Raw genomic sequence first — 23,217 nt, 5'->3', positions numbered from 1 at the left:
AATCGGAAGAAAAATAAATTATGCAAATTCTCAAATTGAATGATTCACTCAAAACATACGGAACATTCGTCCCGGTGACGGTTCCATTATTCTCACCACCAGGGCAGAATGTTACGTGCGTATATGAGTCCGGATTAACTGAAGCGTTGTTTCTGTCTTCTGTGATATTTGACCAGAAAACCAATCTGGCTTAATCTGTATCCAATTTCTTCTACAGTTGAATTTGCATCCAACAAATTCTTACATTGAGTAAGTGACTTGAAGCATATGAAGCAATCTCCCCAGTGATGGTCACTTTTTCATCACCAAGATAGAATGATTCACATGTAAACAAGTCTAAATCAGTTTTATGTTGTTTCAATGTTACGTAGGATTGAATGCAAGATCTCCCTTCAGTCATTTAAATTGCATAAGATTTTATCCACGATTCAATTTTCAACGTACAGATTCTCAAGTTCAATGAGTCACTTCAGTTACATGTAACAGCCTTTCCAATGATGTGTTCAATCTTTTCGTAGTGAAGGTCAAATGCTTTATTCACAGGTCTGCTGTGACCATTGTCTTGATTTTCATCAGTCGAGGCTACGTACCAAAACTCGATTCTAGTTTAATCTTCGTGTATGTTCCACAACTAAATTTGCATCCTGTAGATCCTTATATTGAATAAGTGTCTTTAAACATATTAAGCAGTATTTTCATCAAGGTAGGGCGCTTCACACGTGTAGTCTGAATCGGCTGATAACCATGTCTTTTATCTTCTCTGTGATGAATTTTCATGCCTCGTATTCTCGTGTTGAATATGTACCTTGAAACGCATGAAGCAATCGTCCCGGTGATGGTTTCATTACTCTCATCACCGAGGCAGAATGCTTCATACGTATAACAAGTCTGAATCAACTGATGTCTTCTTTTTGTATCTTCTACACGATAGCACAAATTTTTTCAGTCATGACAAATACAAACCAAATTTCTATTTTAATTTAAACTGCATACATCTTCCACATCTTAGCTTTAATCCCACAAATTCTGCATCTGATAGTCTTGAAACATATAGAACATTCTTCCCGGTGATGGCCCCAATCTTATCATCACCAAGTCAGAATGTCTTATACATATGCAAGTCTCAGTCAGTCGACGTGTTCTATTTCTTGTCCGCGATGGTACATAGTTTCTCTTAAAAGAGGACTATGCAATATGCTAGGCGTCCGCTCTAGTTCAGACTACATAAAACTCCTTCCGCTACTCAATTTGCATCCCATAAATTCTCATATTGAATGACAGACTTGAACCATACGCAACATCCTTCTTGGTGATGGTTCTGATCTTCCCGTCACCAAGGTAGAATGCCTCGTACGTATACAAGTTTGGTTCAGTTGATTCCTTCTTTTTGTATCTTCTTTGTACAAAGTGCATCATTTACGAAGAGGGATATGCACGGGACCTCCGTTCTAGTTTAGACTGCAGACATCTTCCACAACAGAATTGACATGTTAACATGTGAAACATTCACCCCGGTGATGGCTCCAGCATTATCATCACTAAGGTACAATGCTTCATACGTACGCAAGTCTGAATCAGCCAGTATCTTCTATCCGAAGTTTCTAATTACTAAAGTAGAACATATATTCTAGAAGTTTGCCTAGTTTAAATGATGTCTTCTGCAAATCGGTTTGCATCCTACAGATGTGATTGGCTTGAATTATTTTCATGACCAGAGCGAAGTTCTTCCTGAATAAAATCTGACTGAATCAATCTCTTGTAGGATATTAGGTTTTCATGGCGGTGAGTCTGAAGATTGCCGTCTTCTGGGTTGTTGTGCCATGTAGTCTGGTAGAAGTTTACGTTTCAGGGGTCCTTGCTGCCTCCATCATCAGCAAGGACCTCTGAAACGTAAACTTTTACCAGATGCATGGCGCAACAACCCAGAAGACGGCAATCTTCAACCAATCTTTTGTTTGTATATATCTGTATCTTCTGCATGATAGTTTCATATCTCTCAGTTTTAAAGAGGAAGTATGTCCTGGACTTCCATTATAGGTTATCTTCCACAACGCAGTTTGTATCCCACAAATTCCGATACAGTTGTTGAATGAATGGCATAAAACGCATGAAACATCCTTCCCGGTGATGGCTTCAATCTTCTCAACACCAGGAAAGAATGATTCATACGTATTTGCATCTGAATTAGCCAGTGCCGTCCATTGTGTTCAGTAGACCCTTGGTGGCTTCAACATCCGCGTTACAAGTCAAAACATTTATTTAACTAACTAGATGGCTTACCGAACCCGAAGGTTCATCACCGAATTAACCAAAGCCCTCCACCGGACACTGTCCTGGGTCAACAAAATCCAGTCTCCTTCAACTCCTATCTCCCATAGATCCCGCCTGAGATTATCCTCCCATCTACGTCTAGGTCTCCCCAGTGGTCTCTTCCCCTCAGGCTTCCCAACCAATACCCGGTGCACACCTGTTGTCCCATCCATGTGCGCTACATGTCTCGCCCATCTAAATCTTCTTGACTTAATCACCCTAACAATACTGGGGGAGGAGTACAGATTTTTAAGCTCATCAGGTTCCTGATAACTATCTTTGCCATATATACAAATACTGAAGCCTCACGGTCTGAGGCATCATACTTCGGACCAGCGATACGGAATGTGCGCTGGTTCGAGTCTCAGGGAAAAAATTTTCTCATGAGCTTTCGACCGGTGTATGAGACCGGTGCCAACCCAGCATCGTGAGGAAATTGGGGAGCTACAATGGGTAGCGCAATCCGGTCAGGAAAACTAGCAATGGCTGGGGGTTCGTCGTGCTAGCCACACGTCACCCTGTATCTGGTTGGATGATTGTTCACCTCTGCTTAGGCATGTGAACGCGAGGCCAGCGGCCAGCTAGTCGGCTCTGGCTCTCAGAGGGCTGTCACGCCACGGATTATTATTATTAAGCCAGACACTTACCATCAACAAGAGATGAGTAGATCCTGTGTCTCTGTCTTATCTTGTAGATCCACAACATTGATTTTACTGTTCCTGAAATATGTAGTTCAAGATAAGTAAAGTTATGTAACCCATCAAAACTGTTATGCAAATTAACTAATAAATACATTTGCGTAATATATTATCTCTTCTTGTCAGCAGCTGAAGGGGCAAGAACATGGATTTGGTCGGAAAACCTAAATGGAATAAAAACCACTTGGAAGATATAGGCATAGATGGAAGGATAATTTTAAAATTGATTATAAGGGATGCGTACTGATTTCATGTCATTTAGAGTCGATGAAATGTAAAATCACAATGAACACGCTTGGAAAATATGTGCCTGAAATTAAATATGCCTTTCCCTTGGGGTAAAAATTGTGAATTAGTAGTTTCAAGGTGAATTTTGAAAAATATATATGTGGCAGGGTCACTAACTTTTAAAATATTAACTTATGAGTGACATTAGCGGAACTTAATAGTAGTATCCTGAAATTATGTACGGTAATAGATCTTTAAACTTGTGTAACTTTTGATGTATAAAGTGAAGCTTTCGCTGCGATTGAAGTTGATGAAAGACTTCCGGACTTGTATATGATGTGAAGCTTTCACGGCGGCTTTCATTAATAAAGTCTTCTCGGGCTATCAGCCATGTTGGATGGCGATTAATCGCCGACGTTTCGAGGACCATCTCTGTCCTCATTTTCAAGGCTGTTGACTGTGTGGCTCGTAGCGCAAACTAGTTCGCCACAGTCAACAGCCTTGAAAATGAGGACAGAAATGGTCCTCGAAACGTCGGCGATTAATCGCCATCTAACATGGCTGATAGCCCGAGAAGACTTTATTAATGAAACACTTGACTTGACTAGGATAAGTCGAGCATGCTAACTCATTATATATATTCATTGCATTGTTGGATTGTAAATATGCATTACCCAAATAAGACATTAATAACAAGATTTGTATTAGTTCGATTTTGGAATCTTTAAATTATTTTTATAAAAAATTCATCGCTATTAATGAGCGTTTCTCATATTTTCAGTTGTAAAAATGATAATCAAGAATTACGGTTGATGTAAAGTAACGTAGCCGATGAAGGAGTTTAATTCTTGTGTAGTCAGAAACGAATATTTTTTTGTGGACAACGAATTTTGAGTTTGGTGTGGATTTTGCTTGAACATTCTTATAGCCCTAGTAATGGTACAATATGACCTCATCTTTGACACAGCTCTCGAAGACATGTCAGTGAATTCTCGTGGAAGATTTTAGACTGCCATGGGCAACAGACATATTCCAGTGATGATTTCAAATGCTGCACCAAACTGAGCTAGATCCATTCACATAGCAGCCAAATGTATATCAAATTCTCTATTTTCTGTAGCTGACAGAGGAGGAAGTCACCCAGTGATGAGTCTGTTTTGACATCAACCGGGCAACTTGCTCCACTGTCAGCTATAGGTGTTGATAATCAATGCATTTTACAAATAAGATTACTAGTCACAGAGCCGTGCCACCCTATGGGTGCATTGTACCTGGGCGGCGACATTAGAGCGGCACAATTTTGAAGCATCGCAGTGGAGTGCCGGAGGGTAGCAAAGTATGCAATCGCCTACAGGAGCCATGGTTGAAGGGGCGCTAAAAGGAACTGAAATCCATTCGTAATTAAACTTCGTAATAAAAAAATAGGAAAATAGAATGTGCTTGCAACTGGGCGGCAGATATGCTCGGCACAAATTTTTACATGATCCAAATGACGTCAAGGGTTCCTTCAGTGCACCAGTTAAGGAGAGCAAGTGATCTGATACATTTTCTATCTGATGATAAAGCTTTAAGAGAATTCGAACATACTCAAGGAGCATTATCACCGGACGAAAATGGACAGGTAGTTTCTGTTCAGCTTAGGTGATCTGTTAACTTCCTTATAGAAAAATTATCATCAGTCAGTCAGTTTGTTCATCACACTCTCGTTTTGAGATTTAATAACTAACTAGATGGCTTACCGAACCCAAAGGTTCATCACCGAATTAACCAAAGCCCTCCACCGGACCCTGTCCTGGGCCAACAAAATCCAGTCTCCTTCAGCTCCTATCTCCCGTAGATCTCGCCTGAGATTATCCTCCCATCTACGTCTAGGTCTCCCCAGCGGTCTCTTCCCCACAGGCTTCCCAACCAATACCCGGTGTACACCTCTTGTCCGATCCATGCGCGCTACATTCCCAGTCCATCTCATTCTTCTCGACTTAATCACCCCTACAATATTCCGAGAGACATTTTGATGAAACTTACCAGTATTTTCTCTACAGACTGGGCCGGTGTTGAGGTTGACAAAATGGAGTCGTCTTCGTGGTACACTTGGCGTTCTCTTGCCGTCTTCACTGTCGAGTTATTTCGGACACTTCATGCACTTGTTTTGGGTCTGCAGTGGCCGCGTGGGTCTTGTGCCGCGCACTGGGACCATGGGTTCGAATCCCACTCAAGCCATGGATGTCTGTCCTGTGTACAGGTAGAGGCCTTGCGATGAGCCGATCCCTCGTCCAAGGAGTCCTATCAAATGTCTATAGATCGAGCAAACGAAAAAGTTGGACCAGCAGTGCTCAGGCTCTTGAAGAACGGGTCTTTAGAAGTATTCCAGTATGGCGGCGCGTAGGTTTCTGGTCGGTGGCTGCTTGATCGAGTCCGAAGTCCGATGACAAGTCTTGTCTTTCCACACGATAGGACTGCCCCGTATTCATTTCGAGTCTTCTGTTATAATACTTCGGACAGTTAGAGCGGTCATACAATGGCCAGGATCTTGCTAATGGTTATTGGCTTCTTGCAACGTCGTCACCTGTCGCTGATTGGACAACTTTGAACCCGGGAGGAGTGACCATTTGCAGTAACCATTCCTGAAGTCGGGGAGTGCATTTCAAAATATAAAATATTCAGAAAGCCTATTTTTCATCTGGACCGTCTGTCCGTGCAGAAGCAACGTCTTTCAAAATGGCGACTTACATTCCAGCGACAAATACTATAGAGCAGTTCGGTTCGTTTAAGAAAAAAATGTAGGAAATCCCAGTTGGTTTTGTAATGCCCGATAATTCGCTAGTAGCAATGCCCAAATTAAATCTTAGTTTTCGATCAGATAAAATTTCCTGGAACCATTTTGGTTTAGTTTGGCTTATTTTAGTTGTTATTTAAAAGCCTAAATGAACGTTCCATTTACGAGTTTCGTGTGATGTGATGAATTTTCTTTTGGTCTCAAATGAATGAATATATTTTTAGGCAAATGATAAATTTTTATAGCATTGGAAATATGCTTTAAAAGTAACAGGTTTCCACGTATAAATGTCGTAAACTTTAAATTTAAGAGCCTGGTTACGTTTTTGGTCTTATGTAATTGCTAGCCTTGGAGAGAAATTCATTTCACACAAAATTTGCAGACGTAAGTAAATAATTGGAAAATTAATGTATGCGTAGGGTAACATTTATGGCGTTTTGGCTATTTTATTGGCTCGATGGTCTAGCGGTTAGAACGCTGGCCTTGTAATCCTGGGGTCTCGGGTTCGATTCCCGGCTGTGCCCGAATTTATAACTTGTGTTGGGCAAGGCCGTGGTCTAGGCAACACGGAGTTTTCCTCCGTGGCATCCCAACAATTACTCCATTCACACACAGAAGAAGGCAATGGCAAACCACTTGTGGATCATCTGCCAAGAACGTATATGAACAGGTCCCAGTCCGAGAAAAGGATGGAAGGATCCTGTTCATATGGACCTGTCGTCAGACAGAACACTAAATAATAATAATAATTCGATTGGTGAATGCTGACTTATGATTCATTGTTATTAACAGTGTACAACAGGCGATATGGGAATGTGGAAATCTCAATACTTTGGATATTATTTGATCAGATTCCTTCCAGCAGTTGTGAAGTTATGAAGTGGCAACGTACGAATCACTTCTGTTTAATTATCTCGAAAATAATACGGCTCGCGATAAAAGTGTATTGGACACAGAATTTGTTACAGTCGCAAAATACATGATTTGGTATATCGCTCTCATTTGACATGACGAATATAACGAAATAGAAGAAATGTATTTCTCTGAAACCATAGAAATACGAGCGTGCTAATTGAAAGTTGAATTTGAGATTCTCACGGTCTGTCTTCTGGGTTGTAGCGCCGTGTAGTCTGGTGGATGTTTACCGACGTTTCAGAGGTCCTTGCTGCCTCCATCATCAGGGCAATGATAATCTAAACTACCCCTCTCATGTGGAATCCTGATATATGAAGGGGGTAAATTAGTAACTCCTTATGTGGTGGTTTAACGTCGTCCTTTCATTTGCATAAGACTCCACTCTATCAATGCGCCTGAATGAAATTAAGTTTTTTTTACGATTTTCATCTGGGTCAGTGCGGATTTAATTTATGATGGTTCATGTTAATCCCTGACTCTACTTGCTGGTGGTTACATGCGTGTCGCGGGATCGTATTTCCTTTGTTTGCAGTTGGTAATTGTACACGGCTTCATAACCCAGCAGACTCCAGTCCTCACATTCTGTTGTAGTCTACAGCCTTATTTCAAGGAATCCCTTTTAACCTTTCAGGCGTCCAAGATATTTGCACTTATAGTCTATTGTGACCTTACTTTTCCGTTTATGAAGGTAGCGTTCTTGTGTTATAATGCAGGAAGTACAGGTTGTGACAAAATTTGCGTACAGAAATAGAAAATTTGTTGGAGTATACATTTTCTATTAAATTCTTTATTTTCAATTTTTGCCGCATTGAATAGTTATCGCTTATTTTTGGTAATTTAAATTGATTTTTTTTGACGAGAGACTATTTTCTTGACAGAATTAAAATACGAAAATAGCTCATCTGGTATAGGAATATAGCAAATTTTAAATATTTAAGAACGGCAGTAGCACGTAAAGGAGGTTGCCTTTATGAAGACGTGCAGATTAAACCACGCGTTGGGAACCCTGAGGGGAAGAGACCGCTGGGGAGACCTAGATGTAGATGGGAGGATAATGTCAGGCGGGATCTATGTGAGATAGGAGTTGAAGGAGACTGGATTTTGTTGGCCCAGGACAGGGTCCGGTGGAGGGCTTTGGTTAATTCGGTGATGAACCTTCGGGTTCGGTAAGCCATCTAGTTAGTTAGAGGTATGCAAACTTGCAGAGAGCTAGTTTGTCACCTGAAGATTTCTGTCTTCTGGGTTGTAGCGCCGTGTAGTCTGGTAGAAGTTTACCAACGTTTCAGAGGTCCTTGCGATGGACCTCATCGTTCTGATGATGGAGGCAGTAAGCGCCTCTGAAACGTCTACACGGCGCAATAACCCGGAATTAAACCATCGTCACACTTGTCGCCGTCAGAACCTGAAATATCCCAAATGTCTACTATTTTTTCGGGGTAGTGGCTGCGTATCTATAAATTACTGTCGTTTTTGACATAGAATTTTTGAAAGGGGTGACGCATTAGTTGATGGAATTTGCGCCGTTTTAAATTTGATTTATTTAACGTCGCTGACTGTCTAGCGTCGAATGAGATGATTGTGAATAATTGAATGAAAGGAATGTAGAAGGAAGCGGTCGTGGCCTAATTTAAGATACTATTCCGGCATTTGTCTGGGGGACTGAGGAAAACCGTAGTCTGGATATCCGACCAAGACGTTTGGTTTATTGGCCATGGATTGGTAACGTTATGTCTTAGGAACGATGATTCATCATTACTACAAACAGATCTATCGCTTCGTATTTCTCATTTGTATAGAATTTATTCTCTTATCTTCCGTTCTTAAGATAAACTCCGGAAGACTTACCGACAGCCTTCGGTTTCTATGAGTAAATACACACGTTGTATCAATATTATCTTAAACATTGCCCGTTGCCTGAAATTAATTTGATACGGGGCCACAAAACGTTGTGGAAGTTGGTTCTCGTGCATTCTACCCTCAAGAAAGAAGTGGTATGTTCATCCGAAACGTTGAATATGACAGCCTTCTGCGATATTGCCCCCATGCAGTCTCGTACAAATTGGCCGACGTTTCGGAGGTGTTTACTGCATACATCATCAAGGCGATGCACCCTTTTTAGATGGTGCCGTGCATTTGCTTTTGTAAACCAACATTTTCGTGTATCATTTCGCTTTGGTAGCGTTTAAAATTGCGTCCTTCATCTTACCATCTTCGCCATACCACTTCACTAACCGTAGACCTGTGCCTGATTTTTTTGATTATATATACAGTAAAATCCCTCGAGTTGGACACCCCTTATATTGGACACTTTTAATTGGAACCGGAGAATATCCTATAATTTTACGTGTCCATAATACCCTATATCCTGGACATCCCCTTTTGTTGTAATTTGGACAGGTTCATGCACTTAACTTCGATGCTTTTCAGGGAAACTTTTTCAGTTACATATTTTGTTATTTTGAATTTCTGTCTCATGAATGCCTCCTCTCTGGAGGATTATCTTATGGACATTGAACCCATCATTGGAATGCATTGCAAGTGTTTAACTATTCTTTTGCTGAACCCTTAACTGGACTACAGTATCGCAGAAGACACAGTTTTAACTCCGCTTGCATTTGAGTTCAGACTGTTAACAGAAATGGAATTTTTCTTTTTACGATGGAGAAGCGAAAATTGGTGGAATTAACTTTAGAAAATGTTATTGAGCCTGGGGTGTAATGTGCAATGCATGGGAGTGGGCTTCAAAAGATTATTATAATTAATACCATTGTCATTAATTCTTAATTCAAGTAAGCTTACAGTAGTTAGTTTACGTAAGTAAATAGATTATATTGTCATTAGACCACAATCTGATTTTTCTCTTTCCCTCTATCTTGGACACCTCTGTAAGTTGGACACGTTTTCGTGGAACCCCAAGTGTCAACTTAGAGAGGTTTTACTGTATTTGCACAAACGTTTAATGTAGGGTCGAAAAATGATCATAATAGGCGGATAGGTTTTACGACTTTGAGTCCGAAGATTGCGATCGCCCTAATGAGGCCATCACAAGGACCTATGAAACGTCGGTAAACTTCTACCAGATTACACGGCAAGACAACCCCTAAGACAGTCATCAAAATCTTAAAACCTGCCTTGCCTTTGTAAACAAAAGGCCTGAAAGTCTTTGTTTATAACCAAACAATGCGGTATTTGATACAACTCTTTTGTCCCTTGTAGTTTATGGGATACTTCCCAAAGCATTAAGTTGGGGAATTTTCAGCTTCAGCATAGTTGTTACTAAATTGGTATATCGCACCGTATGTAGGATTTTAGTTTTAAAGAGATAGATTGACTTTTATCTTGTAAGATTTGAGGTTTTCACAGCCGTGAGTATGAAGATTTCTGTCTTCTGGGTTGTTGCGCTGTGCAGACTGGTCGTTGTTCACCAACGTTTCAGAGGTCATACTGCCTCCGTCATCAGGGCGATAAAGATTTCTGTCTTCTGGGTTGTTGCGCTGTGTAGTCTGGTCGATGTTTACCAACATTTCAGAGGTCGTACTGCCTCCGTCATCAGGGCGATGAGCATGAAGATTTCTGTCTTCTGGGTTGTTGCGCTGTGTAGTCTGGTCGATGTTTACCAACGTTTCAGAGGTCATACTGCCTCCATCATCAGGGCGATGGAGATTTCTGTCTTCTGGGTTGTTGCGCTGTGTAGTCTGGTCGATGTTAACCAACGTTTCAGAGGTCGTACTGCCTCCGTCATCAGGGCGATGAGCATGAAGATTTCTGTCTTCTGGGTTGTTACGCTGTGTAGTATGGTAGATGTTTACCAACGTTTCGGAGGTCATACTGCCTCCGTCATCAGGGCGATGAAGATTTCTGTCTTCTGAGTTGTTGCGCCATGTAGTCTGGTAGATGTTAACCAACGTTTCAGAGGTCATACTGCCTCCGTCATCAGGGCGATGAGTATGAAGATTTCTGTCTTCTGGGTTGTTACGCTGTGTAGTATGGTAGATGTTTACCAACGTTTCGGAGGTCATACTACCTCCGTCATCAGGGCGATGAAGATTTCTGTCTTCTGGGTTGTTGCGCCATGTAGTCTGGTAGATGTTAACCAACGTTTCAGAGGTCATACTGCCTCCGTCATCAGGGCGATGAGTATGAAGATTTCTGTCTTCTGGGTTGTTGCGCTGTGTAGTCTGGTCGATGTTTACCAACGTTTCAGAGGTCATACTGCCTTCATCATCAGGGCGATGAGTATGAAGATTTCTGTCTTCTGGTTTGTTGCGCTGTGTAGTCTGGTCGATGTTTACCAACGATTCATCGCCCTGATGATGGAGGCAGTATGACCTCTGAAACGTTGGTTAACATCGACCAGACTACACAGCGCAACAACCCAGAAGACAGAAATCTTCATCGCCCTGATGACGGAGGCAGTACGACCTCTGAAACGTTGGTTAACAACTACCAGACTACACAGCGCAACAACACTGAAGACAGAAATCTGACTTATCGTATCCGGATATCCACAGAACTGTTTTTTACGTGATTGTAAGGCAGGATTCACACCGAAACAATTAGCAACAGGCGATGCACGATCATGTTACTAATACGTGGAATAACGTGCATTGCAGTATGAACATCTCACGCGCGAAGTTCAGCGATATCGCTTTTAAAATTATCGTCCAGTGATATACAGCACGTAACTGTTGACGTTCTTGGTTATGACGCCGTGTAGATTCGTAAGTAGACCATCGTACAACACAAATCTTCATGGCCTTGAAGATGGAGACAGTATGTTTCTCCGAAACGTTGCAACCTACCTACGAATCTGTATGGCGTCACAACAGAGAACAGTAACATTGCCAGCCATCTTAACCGCCGTGCGAAGATTAAATCTCATTCGATAGTTTTGAAAATAACTTACCTGTTACAGGCATACCTCGTTTTATTTCGCTTCTCAGATATTGCTTTGTTTTACAAATTGAAGATTTGGCAACCCTGCGTCGAGGAAGTCTATCGGCGCCATTTTTCCAACATTATGTGCTCACTTCGTGTCTCTGCGTCATATTTTGGTAATTCTCGCATTATTTTTAAACACATAATGCTATTGCACGCTTAATAGACTACAGTATAGTTTAAACATAACTTTTATATGCACTGGGAAACCAAAAAATTCGTGTGACTCGCTTTATTGCGGTGGTCTGGAACCGAACCCGCAATATCTCTGAAGTATGCCTGTATATTATCACTTCTCTGTAACGAGAGGGTACGTTTATGCAAGTTTACCCCGTCCTCTGAGTGAACCATGTACTGAGGAACGTGTTTTAATAAGACAACCGATGAACAACGAATTATAAAAAGTGTCATTTAAACTAACTCCCTGGTACCAGAACCCCGACAACATCAAAGCCCACCACCGGCCACGATCCTGAGCCAACTCCATCCATTTGCCATCCTCGCAGCCCACCTCCCTAAGGTCAATCTCATTCTTGGTCTGCCCAGTGGTCATTTTCCAGAAGGATTCCCTACCAAAATCCTGTATGCCAAAAAGTGTCATTTACGAATTTGAAATCTAAAGGCACCGACAAAGAAAAAGACCTTTTTTTTTTATTAAGACTTTGCTTCAAGACATTCTTGAAGGTATAAAGTACGCATGAATAAACACTGCCCTTTGTAGGGTTTTTGGTGTAATCAGCAAAAATTCTGGTGTCTTTTGCTGTCTCTTGAACGATTCCGGTCGCCTTTGGTCGCTTTACCCGTTATTCCTTACCTCACTTAACTGCCTGAAAAGATATTTCCAGGACGGAAGGTAAAAACGGGACTAGACAATTAGTCGGTGAGAAATACAATAGCGTCTTTGAGTTTTAAAATTTATTGCTTGAAGTTAATGAGTTTTATTTCCACAGAAAGACTGAACCGTAGTCAGCAATATTTATTGGGGAGGATCTAAGGTTCTCACGGCGTCGTGTATGTACATGGAATCTACGTTACATTCCATGGATCCATAGGTCAGACGACAAGTCATAATAATCCACGATAATACAAGTACAATTCATAGCATTATGAAGATTTCACATAAATTAAACAAAGTGTTCACAAATAAATCTACCAATTACATACACTCTGTAGTGTGGTCGAAGTTTAACGACGTTTCAGAGGCGATTGCTGCCTCTATCAACAGCGCGTCGGTAAACTTCTACCAGACTACACTGCGCTACAACTCAGAAGACGGCCATCTTCGTATTCACCGTCGTGAAAATCTCAAATCCTACTTGTTACAATGCCTGGTGCGTCTTTATTGTATGAGATTTGAGTTTCTGAGGGCGGTGAAGATGTCGACGTTGCTTGTGGATTTACAAACGTCATCGTTTCGGAGGAACATACTGCCTTCATTTTTAAGGCTGGGCCACACGACGATACAACCTGGTAGACCAGCATAGTAGAATCCATTTTAGTGACCCTTTCTGACTGAATTCCCACTGAGTAATACCTTTCAAATTTATAAACAAAAGAACTTTTGTAACATTCGTGTTTAATAGCGGTCAAAGGGGCAAGTGTACCTTTTGTCATTTGTGGAAATGAATTGTTCGGTTGGTAGAGACGTAGAAGGTTTTGTGTTGAGGCATTTAAGAAGAGAAAAGAAAATTCTTTTCACAAGGCTAATGTGGGGATGGCGTCTCATTCAGCATAATGGCCTGTGTGTGTGTGGACTAGTGTTCTGGTGCGTTATCAGATGTCATCTATTCAGTTCTACTGAGTCACGTTTCTCTAATGAGAGAGCATACTTCTGTACTTTCACCCTTTCTATATTTGTCTGGCTGGACACGTTGCTGTTCCAGAAATGAGGCGTGGTTTAATATCGATGACGTAACCAAGTCCTAAACCCAACCGACGCTTAAATAGCGTTACTGAAAATGTTGTTTGAAACTTTTCTATTAACAGTGGTATAATAAATGTTGCAAACGCGAACGTACAGATCGAAATTGATAATCGATAACGAAGTAAACTGTTTTCAGATTTAAGTTTTTAGGTGTGAACGTTCGCGTTTGACAAAACAAGTTCCCAAATTCCGAACATTTCCTTCAGACTTCATATGAAAAAGAGATTTGTTCAAATAATGCAGTTATTAATATGTGTTTTGAACGTTTGTCACCCTGTTCTCAAACACTAACCAGCTACCTCCATGGAGCCGATTCTTCTTCAGAACGTTTGTTACGGTGTGCATGAAAGTACTTTTTAGAAGCTTTTGTATCTGACCTGAGTTGTACTCTATGCATTACATGTACGTATGTCATCATGGTAATAAATAATAAAATACCAACATTTATGTTATTACGGTACACTTCGATCTTAATGCCTTGGATTCTTCCTTTTTCCGCGTTTCAGATTGGATTCAAGGGATTTGGTTTACCAGAAGATAAACTTAATGCCTCAGGTTCTTTCATTCATGAGGGTTGTGAATATGTACTGCGTCATGGTTCAGTGGTCATAGCAGCCATTACATCCTGTACCAATACAAGTAACCCAAGTGTAATGCTTGGAGCAGGTATGTTTGAAATCTCTTTATTGTCATTCTATTTATGTTAAAACACCCTTTTTGGCCAAAATTTAGAACTGACAGTCCCGTGTATCTTTGGTGTTTGACATTGTCAGTGAAATTAAACCATTTTTGTCATTTTCGGACAGTTTCGTAGCTTTCAAAAATGAAAATTGTGGTTTATTATGCAAAATCAGGCATTTATGCCCAATTAGATGTACTTTTCTCCATGTTTCATAATCATCACAGCATAAACATGGAATGAGAAGTTAAAGGAATGTCTATTCTTGTTCATAGGTTTTTGTGGCTGTTGTACAGTGTATAATGTCGATTTTCATGCGAGAGCACGTTTCAATATTTGCTGAAACGTTTAATACAAAAAATTCAATGCAATTGTCGCCCCAAACCTGAAATTATATACAAAAAACAATATCCAGTATACTAACATAAGTTGTTATCTTTGTTACTAAATGTTTATAATTTATCAATAACTTTGTAAGGTTTTAAGATTTCCCTGTGACTGAATGCAGTGGCATCTTCTGGGCAAGACTTAAAACTTTCATGGTACATGAATGTAAAATTTCTTGGGAAATCGGCCCTGTTAGTGTCGAGTCAAGTGCCTTCAACGTTGACGTGGCTGATTGTCTGGGAAGCAGAGACAGTGTTTGAAATGAAGATTCCTGTCTTCTGGGTTGTTGCGCTGCCTCCGTCATCAGGGCGATGCGTGATGACGGAGGCAGTATGACCTCTGAAACGTTGGTTAACATCTACCAGACTACACAGCGCAATAACCCAGAAGACAGAAATCTTCATACTCACCGCTGTGAAAACCTCAAATCTTACAGTGTTTGAAATGTTTGATCACCTAATAAGACGTAATTCTAATCAGTAAATTCGAAATTTGTTTTTGTAAATGTAGGACTTCTTGCAAAGAAAGCCATAGATGCTGGATTAACAGTGCTGCCTTATATCAAGACAAGTCTCTCGCCGGGGTCAGGAGTCGTCACATACTATTTGAAGGAAAGTGGTGTCATCCCTTACCTCACGGCACTGGGCTTTGATATCGTTGGTTACGGATGCATGACTTGTATAGGGAACAGTGGCCCTCTGCCTGAATCCATCGCTGAAGCCATTGAAAAGGTAAGGGAAAAAAAGTTTGATGTTTTGTGATGTGCACCTTATGGCACTAATACCATTTCTGTGGCACAGAGAAAGCCAGGTGATCATGAACATTGTCTTGACACGGTAACTTCCGTCCATCGCGCAGTTTCTTTCATTTATTCCTCCAGACATCTTCCCACTAAAACTCAAAGTATTTCTCAACTAACACATGAATACATCGTTCTCTTCTGGATAAGCAGACGTATAATCGAGTAATAACAGTATGTGCCTGACTGTATGTCCTTTTATTTGCGTCTTCTTCTTGTAGTGTTATAACCCTATGTGGGTCTTAGCTTCTTCGACGAGTTTTTTCCATTCTGTCCCATCGTTCACAGTTCTTCTCCATCCCCTCACTCCCATCGTCCTCACATCCTCCTCCACGTCATCTATCCTTCATTTCCGTGGTCTCCCTCTCATCCTTCTTCCCATCGGTCTCCATTCCCTTTTATTTGCTAATATATTAATTTTAAGGACATCAAATTTGCATTTATTTTGATCTGTAGTCATTCTTCATGATGCATATTCTCTCTAAAAAGATATTTGTCAGTTGATGAGAAAGCTGTCTATTGGTACAAAAATGAGGTGGCATATTAAACAAAGAAGATAATGGTAATTTAAATTAAAGATTCTACATTCACAGTAAAGTAAAAAGTAAACATTTGATCTCCCTATCCACCAATATAGTAAGATCTATCAGCTGTATATTCTTCTTCTTCTATGGCTCTCCGGTCTGTATTCAGTCCATGGCCTCCTCAATTCTCCTCTTCCATTCGGTCCTCTGACAGATCCGTCTGTCTGAGGCTTTGATCGAGGTTTCGAAACAACTTCCTTTTTACGGTGAAAGGTTGTTAGCCTTGCGACCAACCCCCAACCTGGAGGACCAGAGTACCTGTCTTAGTCTGAGCTCTTCCCCTCGAACAGTCTGGCTAGGGAGGCCCTACCAGTAGCTCTTGGGGTCGCTGAGGTACTCAAGCCCCACCACCACCACGACAAGGTGCAGGTACCATTAAGTGGGAATCAGCTGTATATTATTTATGTAATTACAATAAAAATGGTCTTTGTTTCTGAATGAGAATGTAATTCACTATTATTTGATGATTTATTATATCGGTTATTAAATTGAGGTTATTAATGGTATTGTAAGATTTTCCAGTTTTATAAATTAAATGGTCTGTCAAACAATGGAATCACTGGTGTTGATTTGTTTATTTTTTCTACAGAATGACCTTGTGTGTTGCGGCGTTCTCTCTGGGAACCGCAACTTTGAAGGCCGCATCCATCCCAATACTCGAGCCAATTATCTCGCTTCGCCCCTCCTTGTGATAGCTTATGCCATTGCTGGGCGAGTGGATATCGATTTTGAGAAGGAGCCACTTGGTATTATTTCAAGCTTTTGTTTGTCTTTATTGTAATCTTGAATTTGGAAGGCTTAGAAGTGGAGAGGCGAAATATTGGTCGTCTTTTAGAGTAGAAAATCTTTGGAATTCTTATAACAAGATGTCTGTCCATCCATCTTGGAAACTGTAGCGTTATAGAAAGCCATAGTCACAGTTATGTTTCAAAAACTTTCACAGACATTTATATAATCAAAATATAGAAGTTTTTGTGTGAACGTTCACAAATTGAACCTGGATCTTTATTGAAACTAGGTTAACTAATAACATTTTTGACTTCGTAATTGACAAGTAGAATAGATAGTTCCGACCAATGTACTATTGAAACAGATTTACGGTCTCTTTGTTATTTGTCATCTTTGTTTTATATTCCATTTCAGGACACTCACCTGATGGCAAACCAGTTTTCCTCCATGAAATATGGCCCCTACGTAACGAGATACACGATGTAGAACAGAAGTATGTTATCCCCGCGATGTTCCGTGAAGTGTACGCCAAGATTGAGACGGGGAGCTCCAACTGGGCGAATCTAAAAGCACCTGAAGGCAAACTGTACCCATGGGACCCATCCTCTACCTATATTAAGAACCCTCCATTCTTCGAAGCCATGACAAAGGTACGTATTAAATTTTTAATATTTATTTACATTACTTTGATGCCTTATTTTCAAAATTGTAGTGCAAATGTAATGCAGGTATGCATATATGGTGGGGCAAGGTCTTGGACTTTGAATGGATGATTGAAATTAGGATTGAGAAATGTCATCACAATCATGACTGATGCGGAGAATATTTATATGCAAATTAAAAATTGCCTCGAAATGTAATTCTTAATGCTTTTGGGGGTTGTTGTAATCTTGACATTACGACACATGAAAACAAGATGTATGAGTACTTTTGAAGCCATGTAAATTTCATCTGTGTTAAAGTGAGGAAGTCGGGCAACTGAAATAGTAATGTACTTACGCAAATGAGAGAAAATTATTTAACTTACATTTGTATCATTAACATTTAACAGGTGTAGTTTAAGGAGTTACAAAGACCTTTAGTTTTTTTGTGAAATAGAGAATATGCCTTCTTATCCTCTATGCTCTTTGTTATAAACTTTAATGCATTAACTTCTGTTTGCTTTGTCGTGTCAGTATATTCATCACCCCACATATTTGATCCTTTATATTTTCTTTACTCAGTGTTTAAAATGTTCCTTCTTAGGAATTACCTAACATTGAACCAATCGAAGAAGCCCGAGTGTTGCTGAACTTAGGTGACTCCGTCACAACCGATCACATCTCCCCAGCTGGCAGCATTGCCCGCAACAGTCCAGCTGCTCGGTATCTCGCAGCAAGAGGGTATGCACCACACCAGTAGTGCATGTTGGATGTATCTTCATTTGTCGGGAATTGAACTTTATTCACCTTTGAATACTAAACCACAGTTAAATGGTTGGCATTCGTGCTTCATATTTGAATCAGAAAACGCTAAGATCTGCAGCTTTACATTAATATATTTTCCCTCTGAAGAAAACTGTATAATGCTCATCAATACATACAGTTTCCACAAATTTCAGTCAGCTTACTGAAACTGATCTATATATGTATACCGGTAAATGAAGTTGTTGGTTAATATTTGATCTGTAACGTGGGAATATGCTGAGTATCTTTTAACAGGCTTCAGGCATCTCTGAAAGTTGATTTCCGTTCAGGTTGACACCACGTGAATTCAACTCGTATGGCTCACGAAGAGGAAACGATGCTGTGATGGCACGTGGCACATTTGCAAATATCCGCTTAGTCAACAAATTTGTAGGACAGGCTGGACCAAAAACAATTCACATTCCGTCAGGAGAAATGGTGAGTTAAATTTGTGTAGTACAGAATGATGGAATGCATTCCAAAAATGACGATAAATAACTGAATAAAACAACTGGTTTATTGAGATTCTCTCATCACATGTACAGAAACTAGTGCAATAAGAGCATGTTAACTGGAACTTTTTATAATTAAAACAGGGCTCCTGGAGAAGCTGATAGTTATTCAGTTGGTCAAGAAATTCCTACTTGCAGACGTTCAGTGTTATGTTCACAAGAGCCTGCTATTGCGCTCTGTTCCAAGCCAGTTGAAATCAGTCTCTATTTTTATATTCCGATACTTGCACATGGTCATTTGGTTTATTTATATTAAAAACTAACGATTTCAGTAAAAATATCCTGACAGTAATTAAACTACATAATTGTAATTATGTTCCATTTTTCCCACCAGAGTTCATCTGAATGATATTTAAAATTTCACTTCTTACCTCAGTGAAAACGTAACACTTCTCCGTTACAAAGATCAGTTGGTTGATGCTGTTTAGGGAAATAATCACTGTTTATTCTGAGAATCATGAAACCCATAAATACACTGAAATGTACCTGTACTCCTCATTATTAGTTAATTTTCCATTTAAGGTTTCTGTAGAGGACAGTGGCCTACTCGAAGGTATCACAACCTTGTCGAAGGCAATTTGCCAGGTGAGGAGCTTTGGCACATGGTAGGGTCACCCAAGGCAGACAGGTTTAAGGCGATGCGCCAGACTAAGAGTGATACCCTGGTCCTCCAGGTTGGGGGTTGGGTGCAAGGCTAACAACCTTTCACCTTAAAAAAAAGCATTGTTACAAACACATTAACCAAGCCTCGGACCAGGACGGACTCTTTGGCACGACCATGGCAATTGAAAAAGGATATGAGATTTGGAACGTGGAACAGCCTGAGGGGAAGAGACCGCTGGAAAGACCTAGACGTAGATGGGAGGATAATCTCAGGCGGGATCTATGGGAGATAGGAGTTGAAGGAGACTGGATTTTGTTGGCCCAGGACAGGGTCTGGTGGAGGGTTTTGGTTAATTCGGTGATGAACCTTTAGGTTCGGTAAGCCATCTAGTTAGTTTAGTAGTTAGTAGAGGACAGTGGTTCAGACTTTGGAGATTATGTTGTGTACAGATTAGTGAACAAATGCATTGGAGAAAATGTGTATATTTTAACAGATAATTTGTTTGTAGATGGATGTGTTTGATGCTGCTGAGCGTTACAGGAAGGAAAAAGTACCACTTATAGCACTGGTTGGAAAGGATTATGGATCAGGTTCATCAAGAGATTGGGCAGCTAAAGGGCCTTTTCTTCTTGTAAGTATTCACTTGTATAGATGAAAAGAATAGCCTCATATAGTTTATTTAGTAATAAGAAATGTTCAGATATTCTAGAACAACTAATTTCTTATTTGTGATACATTGAACCATCTCCTGTTTCACATTCTAGTATATAAAATTAATATATAATAGAGAGGTCATCTTCACCTCGAAACTGCCTGCAAATTTTGTTGATATATTTGTCTCCATTACAAGTTGTTGATGTGAATACACTGGGTGATTATATCTTACATTTGTAATTAGCTTTTATGCACCATACATTGCTCCTTATATTTACATTTATCCTTGGATTTGTTTATTCATTCATTAATCAGTCAGAAATGAATCCAAAAATAAAAGTTCAGTTTAAATATAATGTCAGTTTCACAAATGTAAACTGAGTTTTCTTAGTGCACATTTGTGATTCAGTGTAGGAATTAAAATTGTTTTTAATATATCATTATATATACATATTTAAAGTGTAAATATATAGAGAGTAAATTTACAACCATACAATTAAAAGGGAATGATAAGCTCTTACAACCAAGCAGCCATCTAAATAAGGTAACTTTAATTCTTTGCAGGGTCTGCGAGCAGTTATTGCAGAGTCTTATGAGCGTATCCACAGGTCTAACCTAGTAGGCATGGGTATTGTTCCTCTGCAGTACTTGGAAGGCCAGAATGCCGAATCACTAGGCCTCACAGGCAAGGAAAAATACACAATCAGAATTCCAGAAAATATCCGTCCACTGCAGGAGCTGACAGTTGAGGTAAGACAGTTACTGTTTACTCTAGGATGAAATCTAAGTTTGTACTTGTTTCAGATTATTCCAGCCATGGAATATTTAACTTAGTGAGTTTCCATCAAGTTTAGAATTTAAAGTTTAATAACAGCAGTTCCTTATTGTCAGACATTCTGTGGTTTATCTGATGGTAAGAAAAGACTACGGGTCTTTTACATTTTACTTTGAATCAGTGTTTCTTTTCTTTCTTTGTCTTACTCTGGACTGTAATTTAATAACATTTATTCCATGAGATGGTAATGAAGGCAATTCATAGTTGTTCTTCACTAATGATATTGTGTGTCAGGAAACCTTTTATTGTCCTCTTCACAGGTTTCAAAATTCTCCATCACCAGAAACTTTCTGCAATTTTTATTTTTTTTACATTTTTATATAACATTGTCAGTAATGCTTTTTAGTTTGATATCAAATGCATTGTTTCTGAGATGCGGAATTAATTTTAAGACAGCATTTACATTAGAAAAACAATAATGTGTATAACTTTTGTCTCAAAATGCTTTTGCCCATCTGCCCCCTTCCTCCAAGAGCACGTATCCTATGGGTTAAGAATCATTGTGTAAGGACTTTAATTTTTAGGGATTTGCCTCAAACATTATGTATTTCATGTTTTTACAGCTTGTTAACGGAAAGAGTTTCCAGGTGGTCGTCAGGTTTGATACAGAAGTGGACCTCACATACTTCCGACATGGTGGAATTTTGAACTACATGATACGTAAAATATTGCAGTGAGCCTTAAAAGGAAATTTGTAGCATCACATTCTGGTAAGACAACATACACTAAGGGACCATACATGACTAATGTCAAATTAAATAGTTTTGAATTATCCGTGTAGTATGGAGGCAGAATACAGCCTCTTCAGGTCTGGCTGTAAATACAGAATGCACAGCCCCTGATAATGAAGGCAGAGACAGTGGACTAAAGTGGAATTTTGCAGTATAATGTACAGCATAAGGGTTGATAACATTCTCACATGGCCGATCTCCTGAGAAATCATCATTGCAATCAGTGTCTATGAAAGCTTTAGATCTTACATATATATTTTAAGAATTTTCAGGTCAGCAGTTCTATTTAACTATGTCATTAGGGAAATTTGATGAACCCATGACAATCCTCGAGTTCCTTTGTTTACATACAGTGAGTGAAATTGTGTTATTAGTTGGTAAACAAAGGGTTTAAATTTTTGCATACTTAATTTTATTAAAATCTGTTTTTAAAAGAATTGAGCACATATTATTTTGTAGTTGCTAAGCATGAAGGAGATAAGGTGAAATAATTTTAGTAAATTATGTTATAGACATTAAAGTTGTTGGTTTTTTTTTCAGCAAATCATGTATATTTGGGATACTTTTGACAGTTCCATCAGTCTTCCTTGTCCTGTGTGGAAGAAGATATGTACGTTGATACATTTGTCATGGTGAGAAATTCTTTGGGCTTGAAACAAGAATAACTTTGTGAAGAATATTGTCAGATGGGGCAAGAACCATTTGTTACTTAAACATTCTTTATGTGGAGTTATGTTGTAAAGTAGGGTGTATATGCAGTTAAAGCAGTTGTTATAAATCAGGCTGGATTAGGTTATTCATCTGTTACACTTTTTTATTTGGGGCCACAGATTGTTAATGTAAAGGTCTGTTATCTTTATGACACTGAGAAGAATTTTGTAATTGTATGTACACAAAAAAAGTCTACCTTATGGAGTGTATAATCAAGACTGATTTAAAAATTAGTATGGGTGTTTCAAAGTGTGTTTTGTATATGTGCAATGTTAACTTGAAGAAATATTGCAAATAAATATGCTTTTGTTTGGAAAAGCAGTAGTTTGTCCTTTCTGAAATACAACTTGATATTGTAAAGAATTTCAGGTTACAGTGCTCTATTAGCCCTTCTATTAATGCATCATTAGTAATTTACAAAGTTTCCATGGCTATAGATTCCTCTTAATGTTTGCCTTATACCATTTAAATAACATTGTCTTAATGGGCTTAAATGTGTATGTACAGTTAAATTCCCTCTCCTTTTTCCATATGATTAAACATAAACCCTCCCATTTGTGGACAAAGATTCAAAGTTACTAATATTCATAGACACTGTACTCTAAAAAGTTTTCATAGTTGTTTGGTACAATTTTAACTCACATAATGCTTTTTCTACTAAAAGGGGTAAGTAAATGCAGTCAAGTAGTGAATTGTTAAGTCTGATATTGAGGTTCTCATGGTGGCAAGTATGGTTATATTATACTTTGGGTTGTGAG

General features: G+C 39.4%; 1 protein-coding gene across 2 annotated transcripts in view; it reads left to right on the top strand.

The window, feature by feature from the left end:
- LOC110830514 (cytoplasmic aconitate hydratase) overlaps positions 1 to 22,777 on the top strand; it is a 31,612-nt gene extending 8,835 nt beyond the window's left edge. For both annotated transcript variants that reach the window (XM_022065537.2, XM_022065536.2), the window contains 10 exons: positions 14,296 to 14,455; positions 15,366 to 15,586; positions 16,828 to 16,984; positions 17,382 to 17,617; positions 18,213 to 18,349; positions 18,703 to 18,850; positions 20,037 to 20,159; positions 20,747 to 20,932; positions 21,581 to 21,727; positions 22,289 to 22,777. In XM_022065537.2, coding sequence (XP_021921229.2) covers positions 14,296 to 14,455; positions 15,366 to 15,586; positions 16,828 to 16,984; positions 17,382 to 17,617; positions 18,213 to 18,349; positions 18,703 to 18,850; positions 20,037 to 20,159; positions 20,747 to 20,932; positions 21,581 to 21,694 — 1,482 coding nt within the window. In that variant the 3' untranslated portion in view covers positions 21,695 to 21,727; positions 22,289 to 22,777. The remainder of the gene's footprint in view (positions 1 to 14,295; positions 14,456 to 15,365; positions 15,587 to 16,827; positions 16,985 to 17,381; positions 17,618 to 18,212; positions 18,350 to 18,702; positions 18,851 to 20,036; positions 20,160 to 20,746; positions 20,933 to 21,580; positions 21,728 to 22,288) is intronic.
- The last annotated feature ends 440 nt before the right edge of the window (positions 22,778 to 23,217 follow it).

The sequence above is a fragment of the Zootermopsis nevadensis genome, unplaced genomic scaffold (genome assembly GCF_977971745.1).
Source record: "Zootermopsis nevadensis isolate Lab colony 2312 unplaced genomic scaffold, Znev_1.0 Znev_ptg000001l, whole genome shotgun sequence".
NCBI classification, from domain to species: Eukaryota; Metazoa; Arthropoda; class Insecta; order Blattodea; family Termopsidae; genus Zootermopsis; species Zootermopsis nevadensis.
This window is presented reverse-complemented; position numbering and strand designations above follow the sequence as displayed.